Below are 12053 nucleotides of genomic sequence, written 5' to 3' on the forward strand. Positions count from 1 at the left end.
ATCACCCAATCTCCAAACATTCAACAAAATACTCCGCACTTGTGTTTTGGCATCAAAGTAAGTAACCTAACACATTTCAAAATTGTATTTCAAATGGCGTATTCACATCTGCTCGCTCACCCAGCTTGTCCATATTCCCTTGAAGCATTTTTACATCTTGCTCCCTACTCATAATCTCATCTAGTTTTGCATCATCAGCAAACTAGATGATGTCCCCATGGCCAAATCTCTAACATTATGAACAGTTAGGGACCAAGCACCAATGAACATATAACAGTACAGTACAGTGCAGGAACAGACCCTTCATCCACCATGTCCGCGTCGACCATGGTGCAAATCTAAACTAATCCCACCTGCCTGCATGTAGTCTGTATCTATTCCCTGCCTGTTCCTGTGTCTGTCCAAATGCCTTTTAAATATTGCTATCGTATCTACTTCCACCACCTCCCCTGGAAGCCCGTTCCAGGCACCCACCACTCACCGAGTAAAAACACTGCTCGCACATCTCCTTTGAACTTTCCCCCTCTCACCTGAAACCTATGCCCCCAGCATTTGATATTTCTAACCTATCTATGTGACTTATTATTTTAAATACTTCTATCAGCTCGCAGCTCAGCCTCTGATGCTCCAGTGTAAACAATGCATGTTTATCCGACCTCTCCTCATCGTTAATGCTCTCCAATCCAGGCAATCCTCTTCTGCACCTTCTCCATATACTTCCCACTATGAGCAGACAATGCTACAGATGTGGCCTAATTAAAGTTTTATACAGTTGCAACGTGACTTTTATACTCAACACCCTGACCGACGAAGGTATGCATGCCACATGCCTTCTTTACCACCTTATCTACTTGTGTTGCCACTTTCAGGGAGCTATGGACTTGCACCACAATATTCCTCTGCACATCAATGCTCCCAAGAGTCTTGCCATTTACTGTATACTTTCCTCTTTGACCTCCCAAAATGTAACACCTCATATCTATCATTTCTCCACCCAAATTTCCAACTGGTCTACATCTTGCTGAATCATTTGATAACCTTTCTCACTATCCACATCTCCACCTACAGCCACATAGGTACAGACAACAAACAGAATATAAATTATACACAAAATATACAAGACACCAAAGAGAGGGAGAAAAAAGATTCAAAAATAAGACCATATTGTGAAAAAAACAAAGACACGATCAGAGATAAGTCCATGGTAGTGCAGGAGGTGATCTGTAGTGTTCATTGCTGAGGTAGGGTTAGGGTTGTGCAGATCAGTTCAAGAACCTGATGGCTGTAGGAAAGTAGTTGTTCCTGAACCTAATAGTGTGGGACTTCTGTACCTCCTGCCTGATGGTAGCAGCAAGAAAAGGGCATGACCCAGATGGTGGGAATCCTTGATGGTAGACGCTGCCTTCCTGAGGCAGCGCCTCCTGTAGATGCTGTCAAGGGTAGGGAGGTCTGTGTCCACTACTCTCTGCAGTCTCTTGCGTTCCTGTGTATGCATTTTCATACCAGGCCACGGTGCAACAAGTCAGGATACTTTTAACAGTGCACCTGTAGATGTTTGTTGGAGTATTTGGTGACATGCCAAATCTCCTTAAGCTTCTAAGAAAGTAAAGAAGATGGTGTGCCGCCTTCATGATTGCATCTATGTGCTGGGTCATCCGAGGGTCTATGTACAGGTCGTCCGAGATGCTTACACCCAGGAATTTGAAACTGTTTGCTCTCTCCACCTCTGACCCACCAGTGAGGACTATTTTAAAACCTACAAAATTATAGACACTGTTCCCAAAATGCTCCCCCATCGAAACTTCGCTCTCCTGACCAGGCTCATTCCCAAGGTCCAGTACTTGCCCATCCCTAGTTGGACTATCTACATATTTTTCAAGAAACAATCCTGAATGCACCAAAAAAATCCTGCCCCATCTAAGCCCCAGGCATTAAGGGAGTACTGGTCAATGTTAGGAAAGTTAAAATCACTCATAACAACCCATGTTGTTTTTACGTTTCCATGATCTGCCTGCAAATCTGTTCCTCTATTTGATGCTGGTTATTGGGAAGCCTGTAGTATAACCTCACCATAGTGAATGCAGCATTCTTACTCCTGAGCTCTATGCATATGGCCTCTCAGGATGAGCCCTCCAAGATGTCCTCTCAGTGCAGTAGTGGCAATCTCACAACTGCAAGTCCCCATTTTTTTTTTACAACCCTCCCTATCACGTCTGAAACATCTACACCCTGGAACACTGAGCTGCTAGTCCTGCCCTTCTCTCGACCAAGTTTCTATTGTGACTATGACATCGTAGTTCCACGTACTAATCCAGGCTCTAAACACACTTGCCTTACCTGTTACACTCCTCGCATTAAAATAAATACACCTGAGACTGTCAGTCCTGCTGTGTTCATTAACCTGGCCCTGCATATTATTGATATTGGACTTACTTGACTGAACCCCTACCTTCTCCTCAATCATTCTATCTGCTAACCTACTGCTCCAGTTCCCACCCCCACCACATTAGTTTAAACCCCCTGTTATGTCTGTTCTTCGTCAAGAGACAAACTTCGCGTCGGGTTAACATCTGAACATTTCTATTAACGAACACCAGGCTGCTTGCTTTCCCTCTTTTGAAAGCCACTTCCTGTTCCCCCCCATGTGACCACTTGCATTGCTTACTGGGAACTGTAGTTCTTTATTATAACTACACATCTTGCCGCTTTAAAGAAAAACAAACACAATACTTTGTCATTATAGACCTGCCAAGAACCCTTGTCCACTCAGCAGCTTTCAATCAGTCTCTGAGGTGGTTTAATGATCCTTTTTGGTCTGGTACTTGTTTCCACAGGTGTGTTGCTTTCATTTGCTGCATTACTATTGGTGTTGTCCTGGGAACTCTGGTCCACGTGTTCATTTTCTTCATATGCTGACTCCTTAGGTGTACTGACAGGGGATGGGTCACAGCCACCGGTTGGAGTTTGTGGTCATAGATCCACGCGGTTCCTCCTCAGAGGTGTCCCTCACTCCATCTAGATCTGATATGAATGTGGATTTACTTCCTCTTGCACAACTCCTTGCACGGACCATGTGCCAGAATCATGATCTCGGATTCACACTTGATCCCCAGGCTTCAGGACTGGTCGGCTTTTCGCTGTCTTGTCGTGATTCTGTTTCTGTTTTTCTTTCTCTTCGTCTTTGGCTTGTTTGACCTTGTGTGCTTCTTCAGGTGTCAACAGGTTTTCATGTATTGGAAGGTTAGTGTGTATGCATCGACCCATCAGCATTTGGGCTGGTGAAAGGCCGTCCTGCAGTGGTGCACTTCTGTAAATCATTAGACTTCTGTGGAAATCCTCTCGTCCATCTTTCACTTTCTTCATGAGGCCCTTCACCACCTTAACCGAACTCTCTGCTAGGGCATTAGATCTTGGGTGATGTGGGCTTCAGGTTATATGTCGAAACCCCCAAACATTGGCAAAGGATTCAAATTCACAGCTTGAAAATTGTGGACCATTGTCTGATACTACTTCACATGGAACTCCATGCCTCGCAAACACAGCCTTCAGGAACATAATAGCTGCTTTGCTGGACGTTGATTGCAGTGTCACAACCTCTGGGTAATTAGAAAAGTGGTCTGTTACAACAATATGGCTCTTCCCATTACAGTCAAACAAATCCACTCCAACTTTGAAATACGGCCTGTCTGGTACAGGGTGTGGTGTAAGTGGTTCTGCTTGCTGCTTTGGTCTGTAGGTAAGGCATATTTCATATGACGCAGTAGTCCGGCTGATGTCTTGGTTCATTCTTGGTCAGTACATCACTTCACGTGCTCTATGTTTACATTTTTCCTCCCAAAGATGCCCTTTGTGTATCTTCTAGAGCATCTCCTTGCGTAGTAACACTGGAATCACAAACTTGTTCCCTTTGAAGACCATTCTTTCACTACTGACAGTTCAGCTCTGCATGCCCAATAATCTCGAATGCACATTGGACAGCCATCCTTCGCTGGTATTGGTGTTGGTTTATTCTTGTCACTTGTACCGAGGTACAGCGAAAAACTTGTCTTACAAACCAATCGTACAGGTCAATTCATTACACTGTGCAGTTACATTGGGTTAGTACAAAGTGCATTGATGTAGTACAGGTAAAAACAGTAACAGTACAGAGTAAAGTGTCAAAACTACAGAGAAAGTGCAGTGCAATAAGGTGCAAGGTCACAACAAGGTAGATCGCGAGGTCAGAGTCCATCTCATTGTACAAAGGAACCGTTCAATAGTCTTATCACTGTGCTGTCCATCCTTTCCATAAAGTATCATTGAGTACTTTCATTGTTTCATCTTCCTCTGCTACTTTCCTAATCTGCTCTGTTCTACCTGGAGATACTGGAAGAAGGTGACAATCATGTGACAATCATATAGGCCTGTATATCCACATTAACCTGTTGGTCACTCTTTTCTGTCTTTTCAACTGCTCGAGACAGTGCATCAGCAGCAAACATATATTCTCCCAGTGTGTAGATCATCTTCACATCATATTTCTGCAGCCTTATCAACATGCGCTGTATCCTCATGGGACAGTCATTCAGTGGTTTGGACATAATTGAGACCAATGGTTTAAGGTCTGTCTCCACTTCAATAGCTTGCCCATAGATATACTGATGGAACTTTTCACATGCATATGTACTGGTGAGAAGCTCTTTCTCTATCTGTGCATAGTTGGCTTCCGCACTTGTTAAAGCTCTTGATGCATTGGCCACAGGTTGCCATGTGATATCATGCTGCTGTAGTAGTACTGATCCAAGGCCATGCTGGGACGCATCAGCTGATATCCTGATACACCTTTCCGGATCATAAAACTTCAGCACGGGCTCTTCAGTTAGGACCCTTTTCAACGTCTGGAAACACTCTTCTTGCTCATGAGACCAAATCCATTCATTTTGTTACTCAAGGAGTAACCTAAGTGGTGCTGACACTGTTGACATTTGAGGGATGAACTTAGCCAGGTAAGTCCCCATCCCTAAGAAACGTCTCATCTCCTCTTTGTTTTGGGGCCTCTCCATGTTTTCAATGGCTGACGTCTTTCTTGGGTCAGGCTTCACTCCCTCCTCAGATATGGCATCTCCTATGAAGATCAGTGTCTTAACAACAAACTCACATTCCTCTTTATTTAATTTCAAATTGACATTCCTTGTCACATCAAGCACTTGTTTCAGTCGAGTATCATGTTCCTCCTTGGTGGACCCCCAGACGATGATGTCATCCATCATGGTCTCGACACCAGGTATGCCCTCAAAAATCATGTAGATGGTTTTATGGTAGACTTCTGTTGCGCACAGGATCCCATATGGCAGCCGAAGATAGTGATATCTTCCCTGTGGTGTGTTAAAAGTACACAGGCTGGAACTTGCCTCATCAGACTTCATCTGCCAAAACCCAGACGATGCATCGAGCTTGCTAAATCATTTGGCACCTGAAAACCAGGACATGATCTCCTCCTGTGTTGGCAATTTAAAATGCTCTCTCTTGATGGCTTTATTGAAATACTTTGGGTCTAGACATATCTGCAATGCTCCATTTTTCTTTTGCACAATGACCAGTGAACTCACCCAATCTGTTGGTTCTTCAATTTTCTGTATGACATTCATCCGCTCCATGCGTGCTAGTTCTTGTTTAAGTTTATCTCTAAGCTGAAACAGAACTTTCCTGCATGCATGGACAACAAGAGCCACTGCTTCATCTATGTGAATTTTGTGTACAACAGGTGAGTATCCAAGCCCCTCAAAGACAGCTACAGACTCTTCCATGAGTGTTGTGTGGTCATCTTTGGTATGTGAAGCTACTATGAAAACTCTTTTCAATAGGTTGAGCTTTTCACATGCACTCAGACCTACTATTGGCTGCTCTCTTTTCTACAATCAGTAGCTGTGATTTTAAGTGCTGCCCCTTGTGCTTAAAGGTCACCATACAGCCCCCTTTTACTGGAACTTTCTCTCCGGTGTGGCCTGTCACTTTTAACTTCACAGTTTTATAATCATCCATGGATAACAGATTCACTTGAGCTCCGGTGTCAAGCTTGAATGAAATTACCATCTCATTCACAGTTACTGGAACAATCCATTCTGTTTTACCAGCAACCACAGTCTGTACAGAATCCACAAAGAATTCCTCCATTTCCTCATCAACTGTGTGCACCTTTCTCTTGTTAGCCCCAGCTTTGCAGCACCTTGCAAAGTGATTGTTGTTCCCACAGCTATTGCAGGACTTCCCATAAGCGGGACACATCTTTGGAATGTGTCTACCTCAACATCTGCTGTATTTGCTGTTTGAGCCTTCCTCTTTGCTTTGCTGTGGCTTTCTGAAATACCTTGTGCGCTGCTTCTCTGTTTTCACAGCAAGCACTGTTGCGTCTGCCCTGTGCAGCTCCTTAGCTCGTGCTCGTGTGGTTTCTGCTGACCTACAGCATGGACGTGGCGGGCCGAAGGGCCTGCTTCTGTGCTGCGTGACTCGATGACCCTGTTACTCTTAGATGCTGCTCTGCCTGGCCATAACCAGCTTCCCACACCTCTGGTGGACTAACTATTGCACGTAATCTTCTGCACACTTTCTGCATTTGTGAATCTTCTTTACGACAGATGCACCGCATCATTTACCAACTCTACAAAATAAGAAATGGGAAACGTATTTCCCATTCTCTCTGAGACTCAGACCAAGGTAACAGAAGTGGAAACATATACTGTTCCTCAATATAGTGTGACACATCTCCTGACATAACATTGGGACTGAATACACGGGGCAGTGCAGTAGACAAGGGGGTCCGAGAAAGTTCACATCCCGGAAGCAGTCACCCTCGATTGTAATAAATTCCACTGGAATTATTAGAACAATATTCCGCTCCCTGGTCTGTTGCAAAACGGTTGCTTCGCTTGTTTGTTCAGTGAGTGTGTTTAATGTCATTTACTCTGTGCTGGTGAGGCTTCTCTCCGCTTAGAATTTTTTCAAAATAAAGTTTATTGATAATAAAAGACAAACTATATACTTTGAATGGAGTGGATCAACACCAATCAACTTCTACCATCCTCTTCGTGCCCCGCCTCCCGCTCTTCCCCGCTCTCACGATTCTCTTTCTTGTTTCCAGTATGGGGCCAAATCCATCGCCATGTCCGCATTAACCGGACGAGTTTTATTTGGAAGCCGGCTATGTCGCCCTGCCTTCGTTTCCTCCCGTTGCTTTTGCTGCCGTTGCTTGGAGCTCAAGGTAAGGATCTGGAAGGGAGAAAAATTCTCAACTGAACGGCCCGGTGGGAATTATCGTCTCATCCCAGTTGCCACGGGTAAATGTGCCCAAATGTTATTATTTTGTAAGCGCTCTGCTATCACTTCATTAATAATATATTCCGACGCCTGACATCAGATCTGTTTGTAGTACATTGTTTCCTCTTCCCTCCTGAAATAGTGGATTGATGACTCCTGCTTCGATGAGGCAAATATGGGATATGCAGAGTCTGCTATTGATGGGTCTGGATTAGGAGGGCGGACCAGTGAGTTACGAGGTTTACACTGGGATTTCTCTTTGCAGACGCAAGGTCCTCATTGCCAATCCGAAATGCTCCTCAATTTTGAACAGTCTTGAGCTCGGGAGTTACAAGCCGATGTTACACTTTTTCTAGCAGGCTTTGAGAAATCCTCCAATCCTTTCCACTGTCCACCTGACAATCTCTTACCATGACAGAACTCAGAAGATGGTGGTTCTGAAGGAGTAGAGACAATTTACTGGAGTACTTCAAGGAAAAATTTAGGAGGTAAAAGAGGAACATGAAATGTCACTGATGGAGAAGATTACAGATATTTCCTAAGCATTTTATAAGTATACCAAGGGCAAGAGGGTAACCAGGGAAACAGTATGGCCCATCAGGGACCAAAATGGCAATCTGTTCATGAAGCCATAGTGTTATCGCCAAATGTTAATTATTATAAACTGAGATCATCACTCAGAAACATTTTCAGGACCAAATTTCTTTATTTCTCTGAAGAGATAGAGAACTCCGTTGTTACCCCAACTCACTGTTGGCTACAGCTGGTCAGAGTCCAAGGGAGTCTGTCTTTACATTGATTAGCTAACAGATTTATACAGTTCGAGTACGTGAGATGGGGGGGTTCACATTCTGTGGCAGTCTACAATGTCTACGGCAGTTACTCCTTAACTTGTTATCCTCGGCTACAAGGACATCTACAACCGCTTGCTGACAAGTTCTTACCAAACAAAGACTTGTTATTCATTCTTCACACATTCTGTTATCCTGATATTGTGTGTCCATACCCTTACTTCGGTACACCATCTTTTTCAGCGCTTTTTAAGGTTTCCACTGCTCTAGCCCTGAATTCTTAACCCTTTGCCATAGGACAGAGGGGAGGACTTAAATGAATATTTCATATATGTATTCATCAAGGAGAAGCACATTGTTGTTGGAGAAATCAGGGACTGCAGGGCAGCAAAATTCTAGAATTTGTTATGATTGCAATGTTTAAAAGGCATTTGGACAGGTATATGGATAGGAAAGGTTTAGAGGGATATTGGTAATTGGTTTATTATTGTCACATGTACCGACATACAGTGGAAAAACTTTGTTTTGCATGCCATCCATACAGATCATTTCACCACATTAGTACATTCAGGTAGTACAAGGGAAAAGCAATAACAGAATGCAGAATATACTGTTACAGTTACAGAGAAAATGCAGTGCAGGCAATAAGGTGTATGGCCATGAGGAGGTAGATTGTGAGGTCAAGAGTCCACCTTATCTTCTAAGAGGTCCATTCAATAGTCTTATAAGTGCAGGATAGAAGCTGTCCTTGAGCCTTCTGGTACGTGGTTTTAGGCTTTTGTATCTTCTGCCTGATGGGAGAGGGGAGAAGAGAGAAAGTTCGGGGTGGGAGATGTCTTTGATTATGTTTGCTGCTTTTCCGAGGCAGCATGAAGTGTAGAGAGAGTCCATGGAGGGGAGGCTGGTTTTCGTGATAGGCTGAGCTGTGTCCACAATCCTCTGCGGTTTCTTGCAGTCTTGGGCAGAGCAGATGCCATACCAAGCCATGATGCATCCGGATAGGATGCTTTCTATGGTGCATCTATAAAATTTGGTGAGGGTCAATGGGGACATGCCAAATTTCCTTAGCTTCCTGTGGAAATAGAGGCACTGGTGTGCTTTCTTGGCCATGGGGTCTATGTGGTTGGGCCTGGACAAGCTATTGGTGATTTTACAGCTGTGAACTTGAAGCTCTCAACCATCTCCACTTCAGTACCATTGATGTAAACAGGAGCATGTGCACCACCCCGCTTCCTGAAGTCAATGACCAACTCTTTTGTTTTGTTGACATTGAAGGAAAGGTTGTTGTCATGAGACAATGCCACAAGGCTCTCTATCTCCTTCCTGTACTCTAACTTGTTGTTACTTGAGATTCGGCCCACTACGGTGTTGTCATCTGCAAACTTGTAGATGGAGTTAGAGCAGAATCTGGCCACACAGTTGTGAGTATATAGGGAGTAAAGTAGGGGCTGAGGATGCAGCCTTGTGGGGCATCAGTGTTGGGGGTAATCGTGGCGGAGGTGTTGCTGCCTATCTTTACTGATTGCGGTATGTTGGTCAGGAAATCAGGGATTCAGTTACAAAGAGAGGTGTTGAGTCCTAGGTCTAGGAGTTTGGAGATTAGTTTGCTTGGAATTATGGTATTGAAGGTGGAGCTGCAGTCAATAAACAATAGCCTAATGTAAGTGTCTTTACTGCTAAATGCTCCAGAGATGAGTGTAGGGCCAGGGAGACAGCATCCACTGTGGACCTGTTTCAGCGGTAGGCGAATTGCAGTGGGTCGAGGTTGTCTGAGAGGCTGGAGTTGATGTGTGCCATGACCAGCCTCTCAAAGCACATCATGATGGTGGATGTCTGAGCCACCGGACGATAGTCATTAAGGCACTACCTTATTTTTCTTTGGTAAAGGGATGATAGTTGTCTTAAAGCAGGCGGGAACCTCAGATTGAAGTAGGGAGATGTTAAAAATGTCTGCAAGTACCCCCACCAGCTGACCTGCATAGGATCTAAGGACACAGCCGGGGACTCCATCCAGGCCAGATGCTTTCCACAGGTTCACTCTCCAGAAGACCGATCTGATGCCTGTAACTGTGCCTGTGGGTACAGGTGCATTGGAGGCTGTCAGGGTGGGTAATGACATTCCATTTACCTTCTGTTGAAATATGCATTGAATGTGTTAAGCTCATCGGGTTGGGATGCACTGTTGTCGGTGATGCTGCCTGGCTCATTTGAGGGACAGCACCCCTGACTCTGCAGTGCTGTGCTGAGCTTGGAGAGCTGGACAGCTCAAGCCTCTGGTGTCCAGCACTAAACCCACACCCTCCGTCGTTCTTTGTTTGTACGTGGTTTCAACAAGTTGTCCATTGGCCAAGCTACCAAATAATACGCATGGTCTAAACAGGCTCAGGAACTTGCTTTGGTATTGTTATTAGCCAAGAGATATGTTGCAGCTATATAGAACTTTGGAGAATTGGCTTGTTTGGAGTATTGTGCACCGTTCTGGTTGCCACATATTAGGAAGGATGTGGAGGCTTTGGAGAGGGTGCATAAGAGGTTCACCATAATACTGCCTGGATTAGAGTGTAATAGCTTTAAGAAGAGGGTGGACAAACTTGATTAGTTTTCTCTGGAGAGTTGGAGGCTGAGGATTGAAGTATATAATATTATGAACGGCATAGATAGGTTAGATAGTCTTTTTCCCAGAGTGGAAATGTCAATTGCCAGAGGGCATAGGTTTAAAGTGAGAGGAAGAAAGTTTAAGAGAGATGTGTGAGATTAGTGATTTACACTGAAAATGTAGGTGCCTGGAACGTGCTGCTAGGAGAGGTGGCAGAAGCATATGCGATAGTAACATTTGCTTCCACATTTGGTGGTGAGAGCCTTTTTCCCAGAGATGGGGTGCTAAAAACAAGAGGATATAGGTTTATGATAAGAGGTAAGAGATTTAAAAGGGACATCAGGAGCAGCCCCTTCACGCAAAGGGTGGTGCGTATTTGAGTGAGCTGCCAGAAATAGTGGTTGAGGCGGGCACATTAGCAACATTTAAAAACCATCTAGATAAGTACATGGTTAGGAGAGGTTTAGAGGGCTATAGGCCAAAGGCAGGCAGATGGGACTAACTCGCTGGGCAACACAGTCAACATGGACGAGTTGGGCGGAAGGGCCTGTTACCATGCTGTGTGACTCTGACTCTCTTTAAGAGGCATTTAGACAGACACATGAACAGGCAGGGAATGGAAGCATATGGACCAAGTGTAGGCAGATGGGATTAGTTTAGGTTGGCATCATGGTCAGCACAGACATGGTGGGCCAAAGGGCCTGTTCTTGCGCTGTACTGTTCTATGTTAAATCACTTATTTAAGACAGCACTTGGTACTAATTCTTTAATAATTCACCAAGTGGTACAGAAGCACTTTAATTCCCTAGGCAGAGAGGGCTACAGGCAAAGTGTTGGAAGAAAGGATTAATTTGGACGGGTGTCCGATGGTTGGCATGGAGTTGGTGGGTGAATGGCCTGTTTCCATGCTGCATGACTGATGCTACTTAGACACTTTGCATTAAAATAGGAGTCTGCGTGGAAGGTAGATAGCTGGTCCAGCATCAAAACACTTGGAAAACAAGTGTTTATCTGTAGTCCAATGCCTTTTATTACAAAGCACTACATTCAAAGCTGCTGTGGGAGTGTAAAGACCATCAAAATGTCCATCGTTCCTAAACCAGTGCCATTATTTACATTTTTCTACCAGGGTTCAGCTGCTGCCTGACTCTCATAAATAGAACAGATGATTTTGTATCACTTGCTTCAGTAAGATCTGCACTCAACATACAGTTCAAACCTGTATCAATGAGTGTATGGGGGTGCATAGCAGGATTGGCAGGGGAAACATGGTGAGCAGTACACTCCACTACTCAGTAAAATCATGGCAGTGCTACTTTCCTGCACTAGCATCTAAATATCTAGTGATCTCTCTCTAGAATAAACTGAGTGAT

At 44.3% G+C, this 12053-nt stretch overlaps 1 protein-coding gene across 1 annotated transcript in view; it reads left to right on the top strand.

Moving 5' to 3' along the window:
* Positions 1 to 6793: 6793 nt before the first annotated feature.
* Positions 6794 to 12053, top strand: part of LOC127585943 (uncharacterized) — a 68022-nt gene continuing 62762 nt past the window's right edge. Inside the window, exons 1-2 of the mRNA XM_052043699.1 lie at positions 6794 to 6916; positions 7118 to 7313. Of these exons, the coding sequence (XP_051899659.1) occupies positions 7139 to 7313 (175 nt within the window). The 5' untranslated portion in view covers positions 6794 to 6916; positions 7118 to 7138. The remainder of the gene's footprint in view (positions 6917 to 7117; positions 7314 to 12053) is intronic.

Source organism: Pristis pectinata, chromosome 34, assembly GCF_009764475.1.
Source record: "Pristis pectinata isolate sPriPec2 chromosome 34, sPriPec2.1.pri, whole genome shotgun sequence".
Lineage (NCBI taxonomy): Eukaryota > Metazoa > Chordata > Chondrichthyes > Rhinopristiformes > Pristidae > Pristis > Pristis pectinata.